The following is a 17,414-nucleotide window of genomic DNA, read 5'->3' on the forward strand; positions in this document are numbered from 1 at the left end:
TAATTCGAACTATGTATATATTCTATCAAAATGTCATGTCAACTAATCTGTCGATGACAAAAGTAACATTGTCGAAAAAGCACGAAGATATCCGAAGTGCTCATGCTCCGCCCCTTTCTGAGTTCGTCCGCCTGCTGATCCACACAAACGGGCTAGAACGCGCGAGAGAGAGTGAGCCAGGAGTGAATAATGTTTACCACTCGCTCTGTGGAATCTATCAGGAGTCGAAACTTTAGTTAGGTTTCGCCGTATTAATTTCACCGGAAAGCCTTATTCAAACTGCAACCGATCAAAATCATCACCATCAAGGACATATCAGCGGCTGGATCGACTGAATGAAACCATGAGGAATAAAAAACACGGCGGTTGTCGCGATCTAAACTAACGTGACTATCGATCCAGCAGAGCCAAGCTTTTGAAAACGCCGAGCCAGGTACTTCGGCGCAGACTTTCAACGGTCAGTTTTTCATGCGGGTTTACCTGTGCATACGTGGCACCTTTTTGACCTGGAGACTTATTGTAAAAAAAATCCCGTTTTAGGCTTTTTATCCACTTTTATCGTAGCGATGCATTTTCAGAGGTTTAGTCATTTGCGTGGCCGGGACTAGTTTACTTGCGCCGGGCAGCTAATCAGCGGAATAACACTTTCCATTTTTGCGTTAATTCATCCTCATTTGCCTTGCTCACACGATAACCTTCACATACAGCCTCGTACTGCACCCTCCAGACACTGACAGCGGGATTCGAGACGAGCTTTCATAAGGAGGATAAGTGTCAACGCCGCTCGTGTGTTTTTGGGGTGGTAAAATGGATGCGGGAATGGAGAAGGAGTGCAGCGCTTTGGGAGGGCTCTTCCAAATCATCATGAACGACATGAAGGTGAGTCCTTCTCGGATTAAAATAGCAAACCAGATGCTTTGATTTCCTCCTCGACATCATGTGTGGGTTTGGAGTCTGCCTGCAAAAAGGCTCAGAATAAGTTATTTTCCAGCTGTTTTGGAGGGTTGGCAACAGTTCTGTGGTTGGCCGGTTGCTGATAGATGTGAATCCAGCCGCCCTGTGATGTGCGTCCTCTTCAAATCATCATTTACATCTCTGTACGCTTATTATCTCGGATGTATATGAGTGCATTTACTAGTTAAAAAGACTAGTATGCATGTAGGTTATTTGTGAAACAGTCAAAATATCAGGTTATTCCAGCTTTCATGATGGATATGTTCAAAGGGACTGCTGTCACTAACATTAAAGTACCATGATAATTCATGGCTAATTAGACATGCACCATGGCATTTTTCTAATTATAATAATTTACAGAAAAACATACTATGGTACTACTAGGCCTATATTTTGCTTTGTTGAAGTACTATGTAAATACCATGATAGATGTATTTCAGTACTGTGTTATTTTTGATGCAATGTTATTGCAAGATCTAGGCTATACACAATGGTACATGTCCACAAACATTGGTATTATAGCACCATTTCCAAAAATACGATATTACCATAATATGCTATTGCAGTGATGTTATGATGGCAAAATCATATTCATATACCAAAGTGTTTAAATGGCACATCAGGGGACTTCGAAAACACTGGTTTATGTCCCAAATGGCATTTAAATATGTTGGTATATGACTATAGTGTTCATTGTGCTATTACCTGACCTAGTTGACAGTCAATCTGTTAACTATAATGTGGCGGCTCAGTTTGTCATCTGTCAGAAGTTCTAGTTAACAGTCTCAGCACATGCGGTGGTAAGTTATGTTCTGATCTCTAACAGAAGTGTTGGTGACTAACTGGTGAAACTTCAATAACTGTCTGATGTTATGATGCTATTTTAGGAGATCTGAAGACTTTTGAGGAACATTGTCAAACACTGGACTTTTAATGTATTGTAGAGAATTGAATGTTTTATGTTTACAAATACTGTTTGTTCATCATAACTGACTAGCCTAATTGTTTGCTTAGTTGAAAATGTGTTGTAATGCAGTGGTGTGTGTGTGTGTGTGTGTGTGTGTCTCTGCCCAGGAGAGCAGGAGGCATAGTGTGTGTCACATCCTGTTATAAACATGGCTCAAATCTGACTCAGACTTTATTCATGAAATCAATATCTAGACAATTTCCACAGTAAGTTAAAGCATTTTTTATTTATTTTTTCCTGAAAGGTTTTCTATTAGGAAGTCTGGTTTGTTTATGTATCTTACTTGTCACTTAATGTGGTTTATTGTGTTTCAAACGCACAGAAAGCATTGTTGATATCATGTGTGGAGTTTTTCTGTACATAAGAGTGCCCTCATTTTGGGCACATTACAAAATATGGTGATTAAAATATAATAAAATGTATGATAATAAATAAATAATGTTATGTATAATGCGATGGCACCGTAGCAAAAGTGAATGAATGGACCAGCAGTTTTTTTTTTTTGTCTAGGTCCAGCTATCAATTTGTATGGATGCTGTTAATGTGGAAATAGGCCACTTGACTCACAGGAAGGGGGAAGTGTGCAGGATATCCCCATGATTGTGTGTGTGTGTGTGCATGAATTTGCGTACATGTAAAGATATGATTCACAGAAAAACAGCTGCAGGGCTACATTTTGGCCTGTTAGTACTCAATAAATATCTCCAACCTTAGTGTGTACACTGATGTCCAAGTTCATGGAGCAGAGAGTTTTAGTTAGTTTGCTTTGCAATCGAGCACTTAATGCAAGCTCTAAATCAAACAATACAAAGTGCATAGCTTAAACACGACTAAAATAGGCTGGACTAACTAGCTCTTCCCAGATTCCAGATATAAGGGGAATCAAACTGTTGCATATATGTTGACACAGTACATTAGTACATTATTTTAGATACATTTCAACAAAGTTCCACAGTAATGCATGTAAAGTACTTCGCAGGCTGCTGCTTGCTTATGTAAAATGTCACTTGCATTGACAGCCCTCAATTTAGGCGTAGGCTGTGAAAGCCAAAAGTGCAAATATAAATTGTTGTCAGAGACAAAGTCATTGATCAAAAGTAAAGTTAAGCTGCCAAGGTGAAAGTTGTTTCTTCTATGAATTTGAGACTGTTCTATAGACCTAATGCGCCAGAGAAACGAGGGCGCCGCCATCTTTAGAATATTGTCTTTGAACTTCCGTTTTTGCAGTCGCTCTGTATATTTCTATGGCATTGCTGTCCAGGAGTAATTCGCTTTTGAAGTGGATTTACTTAATATAAAGTTAACGAAAGCTATCATGAGGACTGTAATGTTTAAAGGACAAGTTCGGTATTTTACACTTAAAGCCCTGTTTACAGATCGTATCTGATGAAATAGAACGGTTAAGATTAAAATTTGAACACATGCTCCTGTCCAGAGAATTTTAGGTTTATTTCGCTTTTGTGGACCTATTTTGCCAAACGCGTCACACCCGTGATTCTTCCGTTGAGAGCTTGAATAATAGACACTCCAGCCCAGTTGGTGGCGATAATGCACCTTTGCCAATTGCAAGCAAACCACGGGCATTTCATTGAATACACAGAAGAAGAAGCGGCGGAGTAATACCAGAGCCCGTCTACGGAGAGCCTGTCCACTCCCTATTAACTCCCTGTCCACTCCGACTGTTTAACAACTGTTTACATATGCATCTTGCACTACTACCTTGACTGGAATATGCTCAATTTGCACTGCCGACTGTTTATTTACAGTACCGACTGTTTACATATACATTTGCAATACCATACTTTAACTGTAATATGCAATTACTTCCACTGCACTTTCACTCGGATAGCTTCTGTCCAAACTTTATTTGCACTACTTTAAATCCATTGTTATACTGCTCATTTTAGCCTAACTATACATATATCTATTTGTAAAATTCTGTTTATAGTAATAGCCATCTGTATATTATGCTCACATTCTGTTTATAGTAACACCCATCTGTATATATATATTCATAGTACATATCTATCTGTAAAATTCTGTTTATAGTAATAGCCATCTGTATATTATGCTCACATTCTGTTTATAGTAACACCCATCTGTATATATATTCAGTACATATCTATCTGTAAAAATTCTGTTTATAGTAATAGCCATCTGTATATTATATTCAGTACATATCTAGCTGTAAATTCTGTTCACAGTAATAGTTATCTGTATATTATATTCATAGGACAAATCTATCTGTAAATTTTTGTTTATAATAGTATTCAACTCTATATTTATTCAGTACATATCCATGTTCTGCACTTATGGAACCACTGTATATCCTGCACTTGCTGCTATTGCACTTCTGGTTAGACCTAAACTGCATTTCGTTGCCTTGTACCTGTACTTGTGTAATGACAATAAAGTTGAATCTAATCTAATCTAATCTTAAGCCCTATTGTACCGAATTTTGGTTGTAGTACCACCAGAGTTCCACTGGGGGCGCTTGCCATGAGTGCAAAATGAATGGGAGTCAATGGGGCTAGACGGCTAAATTTGTCTCTTTCACCCGATTGCCGTTGAGAAATCTCAGATGTGATTGTAGATTTTGCAAGTTCAACATGGGTTTTAGGTCGAAAGTTGAATGAACGAGTACTTATGTCGTTTTGATTTCTTACAGGTTGAGTTGTTGTTGCCCATAACACGCTAGCATTCTGCTAATGACGTCAGCATTCTGACGTCACTGACATTTTGAAAGACTTTTTTAAAGCAAATAAGTGACTCTAAAAAATCTAACACCCAGCAATGTGTAATTTCTTTGCATCTCCTTTCGAATACAACATTCAAATTACTAGACAAAAAATTATATCCTGAGAAAAGTGGATTTTGAGGGGTATACCGCCATTGACCTCCATTCATTCTGCACTCGTCCTGTGAGCGCCCTCATATGGAATCAGAGTGGAACTGCAACCAGTTCAAAAGCCGGAAGTGTAGTGAGAGTGAAACTTCTCGCCATATTAGACATTCTCTGGTAATACCGTAAAGGTGCTGTGGTCTCACAGCACGTCCTATTAAGTCAATGGAGTTGGACAAAAACTACGATAAAACCTGTTGGAATGCATCTTTTTCAGCGATTTTTGAGTGAACAAGCGAAATAAACCTAAAATTCTCGGGACAGCAGCATGTGTCCAAATTTTAATCTTAACCGTTCTATTTCATCAGATACGATCTGTAAACAGGGCTTTAAGTGTAAAATACCGAACTTGTCCTTTAAAGCAGATGACTTAACAAATGTAAGTAGACCAGGAAGATTTTAAAACGAGCCGTTCATTCATAAATACGCAAGATCGCTGTGAAAATACAGACCGGAAGTCAAAAGACAACGAGCGCATGCAGCGCTGAAAAGAGGCGGGGCTACATAAGGTCTATAGCACATATATTTTCTTTCAGAAATAATAAAAAGTATTGATTCTTTTTGAATGTAGGCTATATGTAGTTTAGTAGTGAGTGATGTGCTTGGTTCACATCTTGGACCTTTTTTTTTGCTTCATAGCTTGACATTTATGTATTGAAGCGAGTGTTTTCTGGAATGCACATGACTTGATGTTTCCTTCACATCATTTAGAGTTTTCTTTTTCTTTGAATCCAGACCAGTCTGTGTGATTCTGCTTCTCAGTGTTATCAAACGCTTTGCCTATAGCTCTTCTCTTTCAAAAGGACAAGTTTGTGGTCTGAAGAAATTGTCTGTTTTTGTTTACCAGAAAAGTAGCACATGCTCTATTAACAGCTGCACGTAATCAAAGGGATAGTTCAGTTAAAAAAAGATTATACATCAGTCATGGTTATGAAATTTTGTCTGATGATGATTAATTGTCATGCAATAGTTATATACTTTTAAAAGCAACAGTGGTTTTAAAATGTCCATTGTATAATTTCCATAGAAATATAATAAAGGGCTCATTTTCCTTATAATTAGGCTATGTAACTTTTAATGACCAAAAATCTGTAAATGAAGATGAATTAAATCTTAATTTTTTGATTGAACTATCCAGTGAATAATGAAACGCATTGCCTGTGAAAGATTCCTTTGCCCTGTACCGTGTGATCTCTACTGGACCAGCGTGTTTGTAGGTATTATTGGACACCTCCATTTATTTGGAGAGAAGGATAGCACAACAGAATTCCAACTCCACCTGCAAAAATACTGTGAAAGATTGGTTTCTATCATAATACACAGACCTTGGTGAAGAAATGTGTCTTTGTAGGGTTCATGAGTTGACAGGAGGACAGCAGGTAACCCCAGAGTGTTCCCCTTCTGTTGCACTGTTTTAATAAGGTGCTGAACTGGGATCAGATTATGCTGGATAAAGATTGTACCCTTATCCTGAGACGCCACACATGGTATGTTAACGCTTTATATAGTGAAGTGCGTTAGAACGAGCATGAAAATGGACAAAAGTGCTGCACAAAATATTTTTTTATTGCATTAGAAAAAGCACAGAGAAGAAAGTGAGGATGTGAGCTGGACTTGAATCTGCTTCACTTACCAGTCTTCACTCACTGCTTGAATCTGCTTCACTTACGAATGGCTTACGATTATTGTGCCTTAGCGTGCTTTCTTTCTTCCCTAAAAGCCCAAACTTAACATCCAAATCAGCTAAATTGGGCTACGTTCACACTGTGAACCTTAGTGCTCAATTCCGATTTATTGCTCAGATCTTATTATTTTGTATTGCCGTTTACATTGTTGTTTTAAATTAGCCTGGGTTTCCCCATGCTGCCTTGCTCGCAGCGCGATTTTATTCACGCTGCTATGCAGCCTGGACACCATGGACCAGATTTTCCCCTGAAAAAGGGAACCAATCACAGAACGGGGAGGGAGCAGCAAGACGATGACGACACCGAAGCGGTTTGTTTATATCTATGGATCCAACATGGCATCAGACTCGACGTTACCTTCTACCCTCATGTTTATCTTGCACAAACGGTAATATTCGCTAAACGCCATCGTGTACAAATAAATCTTTGACCCACGTCGAATTTCTGTCACTCTACATACGTCATCTGGTATAATTGAAGCGATTGGCTATGAGGTACGTACAGGCGCATTTGATAGACATTCATAGCGCCCAATAAACGGCTCTGGGCATTCGTAAACCACGCCTCAAATACGAGAAAATGAACATGTGGTTCCCGACCAAGTATCAAATGAGACTTGGTCTGACGTTAGCCCGGCTAGTTTTAAATGTGGCCAATATAAGATTCCAGTGTGAACAGCTCATGGTCCCGAACTGACCCGCATGCGCAAAAGAACGATAAATGGACGTCACACAGCTCGCTGCCATACAGAAGTAAACACGGAGGATATTAAAGTAAGTGATTAGCCTATGTGTTTCTTTATAGTGTGATCTGCTGCGGAAGCCAGCGAATTTATGCGCAGGCAATGTAAAAAACAAAAACAAAGACGAGGATGCGGAAAAAGAGAGCAGTTTTTAAACATTTATGATACGAGCAATCGTGTTTTGCTTGTATATAGAGCTGTCAGTGTAATGCTTGAGCTCTGACACATCACTGTCCTTCACTGACTACCTCTCCAAACTTGTCTTGAAAACTTTGGGTTTGTAAAATCTTTGAAGTGACTCTCCCATGAGTGCAGAATTGTGTCTCTAGTCTAGAGTGACGTAAAAGTCGCATGAATTCTGATGACGTGCAATTCTGTACATGGACGCGTCCCAAATCGAAACGGAAAAGATCACATTCCTTGTGGTTTGTGCCATTCACACTGTCATGACAAAAACAGATCTGTGTCACATCCGAGAAAAAAAATTGGATTTGGGCCATATTCACCTGCAGTCTGTTGTAAAGTGAAGTCTACTGTTGCTAAACTGCGGTACATGTTTGATATTAAACAGTGTTATTAAAAAATGGAAAACTATTCCACAAAAAAGGCACTATTCCACAGGCAGCTTTCTGTGTGCGCACTTCGAGTCGCAGCCGAATGCGGATAAGCAAATTGACTTAGGATACATGCCTAAATGTGTTGCGTATATCCAAAAATAGAGTATTCACGTAAACGCAGTGGGTTATCAAGTAAATGTACACAGTTGAGAAAGAAAACGTGTAACAGTATATTGCTGAAGTCTGTCATTAATGATAATCAAACAACAAATGACAGGAAAATCACTCCCTGATCTTGACTGAATAACTTAAGGAGCTTTAATAAGGTTACATTAAGCTTTAATGTAAGACTTTGCAGTGTTATTTTACATTTCCTTATAATTTTTTGTTGTTGTAGGCTATTATTTCTCTGAATACCACTGTTAGATCTTCCTCAAAAAAAAAAAAAAAAAAAATTAAAGCACTTTTTATTTAATTTGTATTTTTAATCTGTTGTATTTCTTTCTTTCGTTTTGTTTGTAACTAGTTTCTTTGTTCTTATTCTATTGCTGACCGTTTACTTGTCTTATATAATTATTTTGAGGACCTTTTTCTTACATATGTTAACCTAGCATAAGTTTCTTTCTGAAGTATCGATATTTGTGAAATAGTCATAAATGGATAGATATTTAAACGATGTCATATCGAGATTGTGATCAAATTTACGTCGATAGCGATGATAAGCTCTGGACATTTTTACTCTCTGTATTAATCTAACAGTGGATCTCTTAGGAGAAATAAACGCTACAACAGCCAGTCAGTGCATAATTCATTTCTGCATGTCTCTGTGTGAATGAACGGCACTGTTTCGTTTCAAACACAAACACACACACGTGACGCTCAGTGTTTTCAGCGTCTGCTGACTCAATATATGAGGACATGAACTTCATCTCTAGAGCTGCTTTGAGAGTCACTTCACAAGCTTTTCACCGTTTCATTTGAGAAAAACTATCATCTGAAACTGAAAAATCTTCACGACAATCCGTAAAAATAAAAGTTTGGGTTAACTTCAAGAAATTATGACAGAAATATATCACTACTGTATACTAAAATGTATATATAATATTATTTCTAAGGAATATCATACAACCAAGATATTTTTTCATTTAAACATAGTTCTGTTTTGTAGCATCTTATGACAAATTTAAATTGTTGTAAATTCATTGTTATATCTTCATTTGATTAGATTTTAAAAGCTTGATTTAATTGTTAAAGTTAATATAAATTTGTATTCTATCATAAAATACAGAACCCCCCAAAAATACAATGGAAAACACAGAATTTAGGGGAAAATAAAATGGATTTCATGGGGCCCTTAATTAAAAGATAGCTACTCTGTGGAGTTTAATTGTGAACAAACATGTTTACATTCATTCTCAAGGTCTAACAAACATGTGGAAAGCATTTCTTTCCCCATTAATGTTCAATTCAAATGAATTTCTAGATAAATATCGATATCGTATGATATAATATTTTTGGCCATATTGCCCAGCCCTATTGTGAAATAATCAACAATCCACCAATAATCGTGATTTCAATATTGACCAAAATAATTGTTATTATGATTTTTGCCATATTGAGTAGTCATAATATGTGCTAATCACTCCAACAAAATTGCATTTTATTGCATATTCCTACAACTACGAATTTGGAAACCGGATTTTATACATTATATAGGTTGGTGCTCACTAAGTATGGTGCAGATACAGTAATATATAGGCATATTGCATGAAAACTTTAGATCATTGTGTGTGTGTTTTAAAAAATGTGTACATTCATACTTTCTTATAGTTTAATGTTAATTAATGTAAATAGCAAGTAATCAGCCACTGATGAGATATCATACAGGACAAAAGTGAAGCGAAGTGTTTGCAGTTTCAGTTGCAATGTCTTGAATCGTGATGTAACGCATATAGTGAGCTAATTAGCGATATATTTAACCCAGAATTTCACTTGACCTTGCTTTATGAGCTTCAGACATGAATGATACAGCATGGTGAGGTGCAGTGGTATTTTTTTACTTCACGGTTTGCCTGGCGCATGATAAAACGGCTAAACAAATCCCTTAGATTTACATTTGAAGTGACTTAAGGCCCGTTCACACCAAGATGAAAACTGTAATGATGATAACTATGACGATAGGCAGACAGGATGGATTCTGATTGGCTGTCAGTGTTTTTGTTTAAAAAAAAAATCTTAAGGGGATTCCAATGGTATTATCTCTCTGTGCCGTTATCGTTATAGTTGTGGCGTGGACTCTGCTATTCTTTAACTTTTAGAACCGTTTTAAAAAATATATATTTTTAGCGTTTTAGTTATCGCCCTTGGTGTGAACCAAGCTGTTTTGCAGCCATTTTGCATTCCTTCCCCTCAACCTCCCAGGGTTTAGTCCTGCTGGACCCCGATCATTAAAAGGCTTCAACACTTCTTGTTGACATCAGCCAGGCTGTGTGGCAGCTTAAGATGTATTGCTGAAACTAATGATTTCTGTCCTCCCCGTTTGGGATGACGCCAGTCTACAGCTGAGGAGCTGCCTGCCTGTGCACATTCCTGCTTCAGGACGTCCCCCTTCCCCCTCTCCACCATCCCACAATCCCCCCGTCATGAGTAAGTATTGAATGTACCCTGCACAGGCCTGCCTGTGAATCACCTCTGAAACACAACCTGTTTAAGACTCGCCAGACACTCGTACGTCTAGTACACGTGCGCACGCACACATACTGGATACACCCTTTCTGCCAGCTAAAGCAGACACACCCTCATATGCACGCACAGGTGCCTATTACTGACATGCAAAGCTTGTGCTAATGAGAGACTTTATGACTCAAGCAGTTTGGAGTGCTTTATGATGTTCAGTAGTGGTTAACCCATTTGGGGTTTTCAGTGGCTGATTACGATGTTAAAGAGTTGGGTGGCCAATCTGAGTATTTGACAGTGACACTTAAGGAATACTTAAAATATCTAAATGTCATTGTTTTAGTATTAAAGAAGATCTCATCTCTTCTGAACTTTTCTCAGAACTAACTTCACATTTCTGAGACATTTTTCCGAGGCAACAGCTGGCGCTCACTGGAAGACTACATTACCCATCATTTCTTGAGAACTACAGGAAACTAGGGAAACTCAAATAGCTCAAAATACACAGCACAGTTAATTTTTTTCTCATGTTGATGCTCCTGTGTGTTGACTGGTTGGTGACATTGGAGTTTGTCACCAGCCATGTCGAATTAGTGGCAATTCGGGGGCGGCAATTGCTTGAATGGTGGGTTTATTCTTCTTCTTTACGATTATGTTTGCAGGTTCCCAATTAGCATTAGGTTTTAATCCAAAATATTGCCAAATAGGTGCTTTTACATTTCGCTTCAAAACAAATCTTCGACAATCGTCTTGTCAGTCGTCACTCCTCACTTTCGTCACCTGATGAATGAAATCTGACTCCTGCTGCTGATCTGTGCTGCGACTCTCGTTCGGCTCACTCTGAATTGAGCAGACGTGTTCAGTTTTTAATTGTAGTGTCTGTTCTCTTACTGAACTAAATGATTTTTATTACTATAAAAAATCAAAACAACAGTGGCGCGGTGGGCAAGTGATGAAATTGGTGTGCGGCTGAACACCGTGTAACACAAGCTTAGTGTAATGTAATATAATGTAATGTAATATAATATTATACATGTATACATACATACAAATATAGTGATTTAAGTAATACTTTGTGTGCTTTATTAGACTATTTCAAAGAAGTAATCAGTTTTGATATTTCAAAACACCGTTAATTACAATAACAACTAGCAGAAAGAACTAAAAGTAGAAAACAAAAATTGAACTAAGAATTGAGACTTGACTTGTCCGACTATACGTTTGTGTACTATTTCTAAATGTCACTTGGTTTGGCAGTTTTAATACAAAGGTGTGTACATTGGTGTGTAGACAAGTGCAGCTTAAGTTAAGTGTAGGGCTGTACTCAACCAAAGAAAATCTTGGTCGACTGAAGTCCTGAAATTTTCGACTAAAAATCGACTAAAATCGACTAAAAATTACGGTAGAAAAAAAAAACGTTAAATGAATTAGATGCGCACTGTGCGCAGTACTTGGTAGCCTTGTTGTCCACCTAAATGAATTATAAATAAACATAAAAAACTAGTAGGCTATTTGCAGTATATTAAATCGTTTTTGACCTAATTATTTTGCACTGAAATGAGTCTGACATTCGAGTCTGTCGGCTCTGACAGCGTTGCATCACGTGCACCTGCGCAATATCATAGCTTATGATTTCCGAAAATAGTACTATGTTGTCAACTAGTGATATCATCACAAGAACTGTTGAGGAATATGCAACATAATTTAGACAATTATTTTTGTCATATGTTATAATAATAAGTTATAACTGTCAGACACTATCATTTCACCGTTCATGTCCTCGCACCGAGCGAGGCTGAACATGAGCTCAGCTTCGCAGCTGAGACACGAATAGACTATTAACTTAAAGCTTTTACTCTTAATAAACAACAAAAGGCACATCCACTTTAATAAAAAAAGAATATTTATTAAACAAACCAGATCAAGAGCAGAAACGAAATAAAGTGCATAACTGAAAAATAAAGCATCCTAGGCTCAAAACTAACACAACCAACAGCACAGCGCAATTGCGCATTAGGCTCCAAATAAAAAATAAAAAAGTTAGGTTATCACACTAAAACATTCAAATATGCAAATTCTGATATGTTCATATAGCCTACTCAAAACAGACAGGGCAAGCTAACGCAGACAAGTGAGCTTACCACTTTTAGATGATATGTCATGTTTGTCGTCGAGCTGTGGAAAACTGTTGCTTGCAAACTTTGCATTCGACCTTTTTCCTATTATCAATTTTAACAAAATGCTGCCACACTGTCGATTTCTTTGTTGTTGATATGTTAGAGGAGGACTAACTATTAAACGCTCTCACAATTAAATAAATAATATGCAGCATCAAACCTTCTATAGTTATCGCTCTCTCTTGGGTTGGGCTAATCCAAAAAAGGTGAAAACAAGGGGGGTGTTCTGAAGACAGACTGTTAGGGTACTCTGAAAACACCCCCATTAGCAGTTAGTGCTTTCCACCTGATGAAATGAGCGCGCCTCAGCGCGGCAAAACTGATTAAATAAACGCGGCAAAACTGATGAAATGAACGTGGCAAAAAATCGACCAATCAGAATTTTGGTCGAACCAGAACGTATCGACCAATTAATCGACTAATCGACTGGGACAGTACAGCCCTAGTTAAGTGTGCTTTTTTTTTTTTTCTGTGACTATACACACAGTCATGCAAAATTGCTGAAATTATTCCCTTATGATAAGTGCCCTTATTATAATATTCATGATAATAGTAATTGTACAATTTATTTGTGCTATGATATTTATTTCATTTAGTTAGTCGTCTAGCTCTCTATTGTGACCATCTATAATATGGTCATCTAGTTGGAAAGCATATCTTTTTGCCATAGCTGATGTTTTTGAAAGGAATAGCCTTTCGTAGCTCAGTATGTGGATCATTAGGGTGTTGTTGGTTTATAGCACTATGCCATGTCTCCCTTGAGTCCTTGTTAAAGAAGGGGGGATGTTATTAAAAACATTTATTATTAATCAAAGAAACCATCTACAAGGGATGCCGTTTTTATATTAGAAATTCAGCGACTGATCCTCATTGCAACCTCTGCCTGCTGTATTATATACGCGTGTCTGTTTTGTCACTTGATACAGTGGACCAACAGGTTTTCTGTCCTCTTCTCGTCCTCCGCTCTCTGTGTCACCTCTCAGCAACAGGCAAAGATGAGAAGGATCGAAGACAGGAAATGATCATATATTTCTTTCATGCGGTTGAAATGCTTCACAGGACGGGTCCTCTCCTGAGAGACGAGGGGGGAAAGAACTGAGAGTTTGAAAAGGAAATGGTTCACAGGACAGATTTGGTAGGAGGGTTGTTATGGGTGGATCGTCCTTTTAAGTTTCTGACAGACTCAGGAAAGCCCTGAAGGCATGTGTACAAATAATGGTCACTAGTTTCCTATGAGATGCATACTTTGTGATAACTATACATTCTGTAATTATGGCCTCCAGAAGGAGCTGCTATATAAAATAAGGCTGTCCCTCAATTCGCTTATTTACACTATATGCACTAGATGGGCAAGACTTTAAACTCTGTTTGCATTCAGTCCGTGTTAGCATTAGCACACTGTTTCTAGTGCATGTTTGCATTAGCATTTAGCTACTTTTTTTATTATTTTAATATCATTAATTGTTAAAGAAATTTAATATTATAAACAATTTGAAAGTATATCATCCAGGTATACCCAGGATTAATGTTTTATGTACCATTATCTGGCACAGACTATACTTAATTTATTAGCTTATTTATATTAAATTTATTGGAAGAAAAACTTGTATATTATGTATACAGTCTGTCCTGGTAAATAATAACATTTTCCATTTATTTACAAAGTCTTTAAGTCGTTGTACATTTGGGCAATATTGACTCTATCCTCAATATTCCAATAAACATCTATTGAGTTCCACAAAAAATATAAGGTTTGTTTATTTATTGTTCACATTAGCTGAAATCACTGGCAGATAAAGAGTTTTTTCTATATGTATATTTTTTTTTTTAAAGAAGTCTCTTATGCTTAACAAATTTATTTGATCAAAAATGCAGAAACAGTATATGAACATTTTCACAAACAAATCGTGATTCATCAATAACTTGTTCTAAATTTATGAAAAAATTTAGGAACAACTCAAACGTGTAAGCAAACATCACATTTTCTGTGTGGTCTTATAAACATGTTAAAATGAATTGTTTTACATGCAGTGCATACATATTTCCTCTTTATATAATGATGATATGCATTGCATATGCATGTATAGTGTATACAGTAAAAGAAAAGGTGCATTATAGCTGGAGCTGTGAGTTTCTTCTGTTTTGATCATTCAAAAATGGTAGTGTATATGCTACAGTGTATATATAACTAAACTACTAGGTCTTGTATCATCACATGACCTCACATTTGAGTTCAATTATGGAAGAAGCGTTATACTGATCACATGCTTTAAATGCTGAGAGATTTTGTTGACTCCCACAAGACCGAAGACTGTAAACTTCATCAGGGCAATTATATTTTATGGCCTTCTCATAAAGCATTTCCAGGTATGCTTATTTTTAGTGATTAGCTGGAAGACCTGCTTTATTTTTCATCTGTAGAGGGAACAACTGAGCGGAATTATGCAGATTTGTGCATATTGTGTCATTGCGTTAAAATACTATTATTCGCAGTGTTGGAGAAACTATATATATAAAAAAAAAGTAGTTAGCTTCTCTGCAAATAGCTACCTGTATTAAAGGTATTTAAGGGAGCAAAATGTAACAACTGTGAAGTTATGAAATGTATATTTAATCAGAGCAGTTTATCTCGGTCTCAAAAACAAAGCGGACCAACATGTAGCAACATCTTCTGTAATGGAGATTTTTCACATTTTTGAACCCTGTCTTTGTCACTTGCTTCACCATTGGATTTATTTCAAGTAAATTGAAACATCATGTGGCAGATAACGTTTCACCAATGCAATTTATAGTTGTATTGTTCTTTATAAAGTATGTTTATGCTATTTGTGGATATAGAGCAGTCAGCATATTTGGAGATTTTCCGTAATCAGGATCAGCTGTTACTGATACCCGTTATTGCAAATAGAATTAGCTTGATTTGGATTAGATTTTTTAATAAACATTATGGCAAAGAAGACTTTGATCACTGAGACAGACTCAGAGACTACTGAGAAAACAAGATGAAACCAAAAGATATTCTGATTTATGCTAGTAGTCTGTGATGCTGTGAAATGACAACTTGAGTGACGTAAGACTACATGTAGGCCTGTCGCGATAGTCAATAAATCAATTAATCGCACGATAAAAAAAATGAGCTCGATAATTTTTCCGGCCGCGATAATTCCATTTGCATGATTGTTTGTTTTCCTCGTCTCTCTCTCTCTCTCTCTCTCTCTCTCTACCAAAGAGACTGGATGACCACTCTCGGTTCCTTAACGTATAGGAGGAGTGAACCCTCTTGTCAGTTGCATGGTCTTTGTGTGGGGAGGCGGCGCCGTGGCGCTTGTCAGTCACATGGTCTTTGAATGGGAAAGTGCCGGCGGGACTGCTTGCGGCGACTGCCGGGAGAGGAGCCCGATCTCATGAAAATGCGTATCTATACCACGAATGTTATTTCTCGTGCCATTTATACGGCTTCTTGTTTTCCGTTTTCAATGTTTAATATTATTAAGAAATAAAAGTTTATAGATCTTTGAAAAGGTGTACCTGCATTATTATGCCATTATCATTATATTAGATGAAAATGGTCTCGAACGACAATATTATCGTTTATCGCAATCATTTCTTGGACAATTAATCGTCCAGCAAAATTTGTTATCGTGACAGGCCTAACTACATGATTAAAAGTTTGGAAATGTTGTACCTGGTTTAAATGAAATTCAGTTGAGCAATACATTCTGTACCTCTTTTAATTTGTAGTCATGTAATTAATCTATTAATGAAATACTTGTTGCATTTGTGGCACAACCAGATAGTCAGCAAAGTTGTTTGATGTGACAACGTGTTTTAATTGCATCATGTTTAATTAAATAAATTGTTTAATTCATCATTAGCTATGTTTCCATCAACTTGTCAATCGAATTATCTGAAGTTCGGTAAAAAAAATCATGCGAATAAAGCTGGTGAAAGTGTGTTTCCATCAAACGGCTTTAAAGCGAATAAAAACCTGTGCGTAATGACGTCAAATTCTGTTTTGCGATCAAATTATATCGAATTGATTTGAGACATTTTAAGGTGTTTCCATAAATTTTCGCACTGAATCGCACAACATTCAAGCAAACATTTGCGAACAAAGTTTTGCTAGACAAAATGGATCGCGCCATCTACCAACAAATGATCAATATTGCACAAGTTGTAATAGTGCAGAGTCCTGCACGGGTCCATTTTTGGAGACCCGCCCCCGCCCGTACCCGCAAAGTTCAGCACCAGATCTGACCCGTGCCCGCGATAAATCGCACACAAGCTAAAATCATTCCATTTAAAGTGCTTTATTTTTTATCTCGCACCTCTCTCAACATCACAATAGCCTCATGAATGGGCTAATGAGCGCTAAAGTGCGCTTTGTTTTGGGCCATTCAAGTAGCCTAGGCTACCTCCAGTTCACGCGCGGGCGCCTCTCCGTGTCCTGATTATATTTATACTGCTATATTTAGCTCTTATGTATTAAATCCAGGAAAATGGTTGATTAAACATTGATTAAAATTAAGATACAATTAATACAAAACGAAATTCACTTTAAAGAAAGTCTTTCTACAAAAACAAGGAGTTCATTATCCGCCCGCATCCCCGCCTGTGAATTTTAGGAATGTCACAATCCACCCGTTTTAGCCACTTTTATGCGGGTACCCAACCCATTGCAGGACTCTAGGTGCTTATGTGACAGCTGATAGCGACATTATTTGACTATTATGGCATTTCTTAGATTTTTGCTA

The 17,414-nt window shown here is 37.3% G+C and overlaps 1 protein-coding gene and 1 long non-coding RNA gene across 3 annotated transcripts in view; both read left to right on the top strand.

Annotated features, from left to right (window-relative positions):
* The first annotated feature begins 138 nt into the window (after positions 1-138).
* Positions 139-17,414, top strand: part of mtss1 (MTSS I-BAR domain containing 1) — a 65,433-nt gene continuing 48,157 nt past the window's right edge. For both annotated transcript variants that reach the window (XM_082136398.1, XM_082136399.1), the window contains exon 1: positions 139-879. In XM_082136398.1, the coding sequence (XP_081992524.1) occupies positions 808-879 (72 nt within the window). In that variant the 5' untranslated portion in view covers positions 139-807. The remainder of the gene's footprint in view (positions 880-17,414) is intronic.
* LOC309474206 lies at positions 5,185-16,117 on the top strand. Its single transcript, XR_014197242.1, has 2 exons — positions 5,185-11,795; positions 13,112-16,117. It is a non-coding gene; the product is annotated as an uncharacterized lncRNA (long non-coding RNA).

Source organism: Leuciscus leuciscus (assembly GCF_965113295.1).
Source record: "Leuciscus leuciscus genome assembly, chromosome: 14".
Classification (NCBI taxonomy): Eukaryota; Metazoa; Chordata; class Actinopteri; order Cypriniformes; family Leuciscidae; genus Leuciscus; species Leuciscus leuciscus.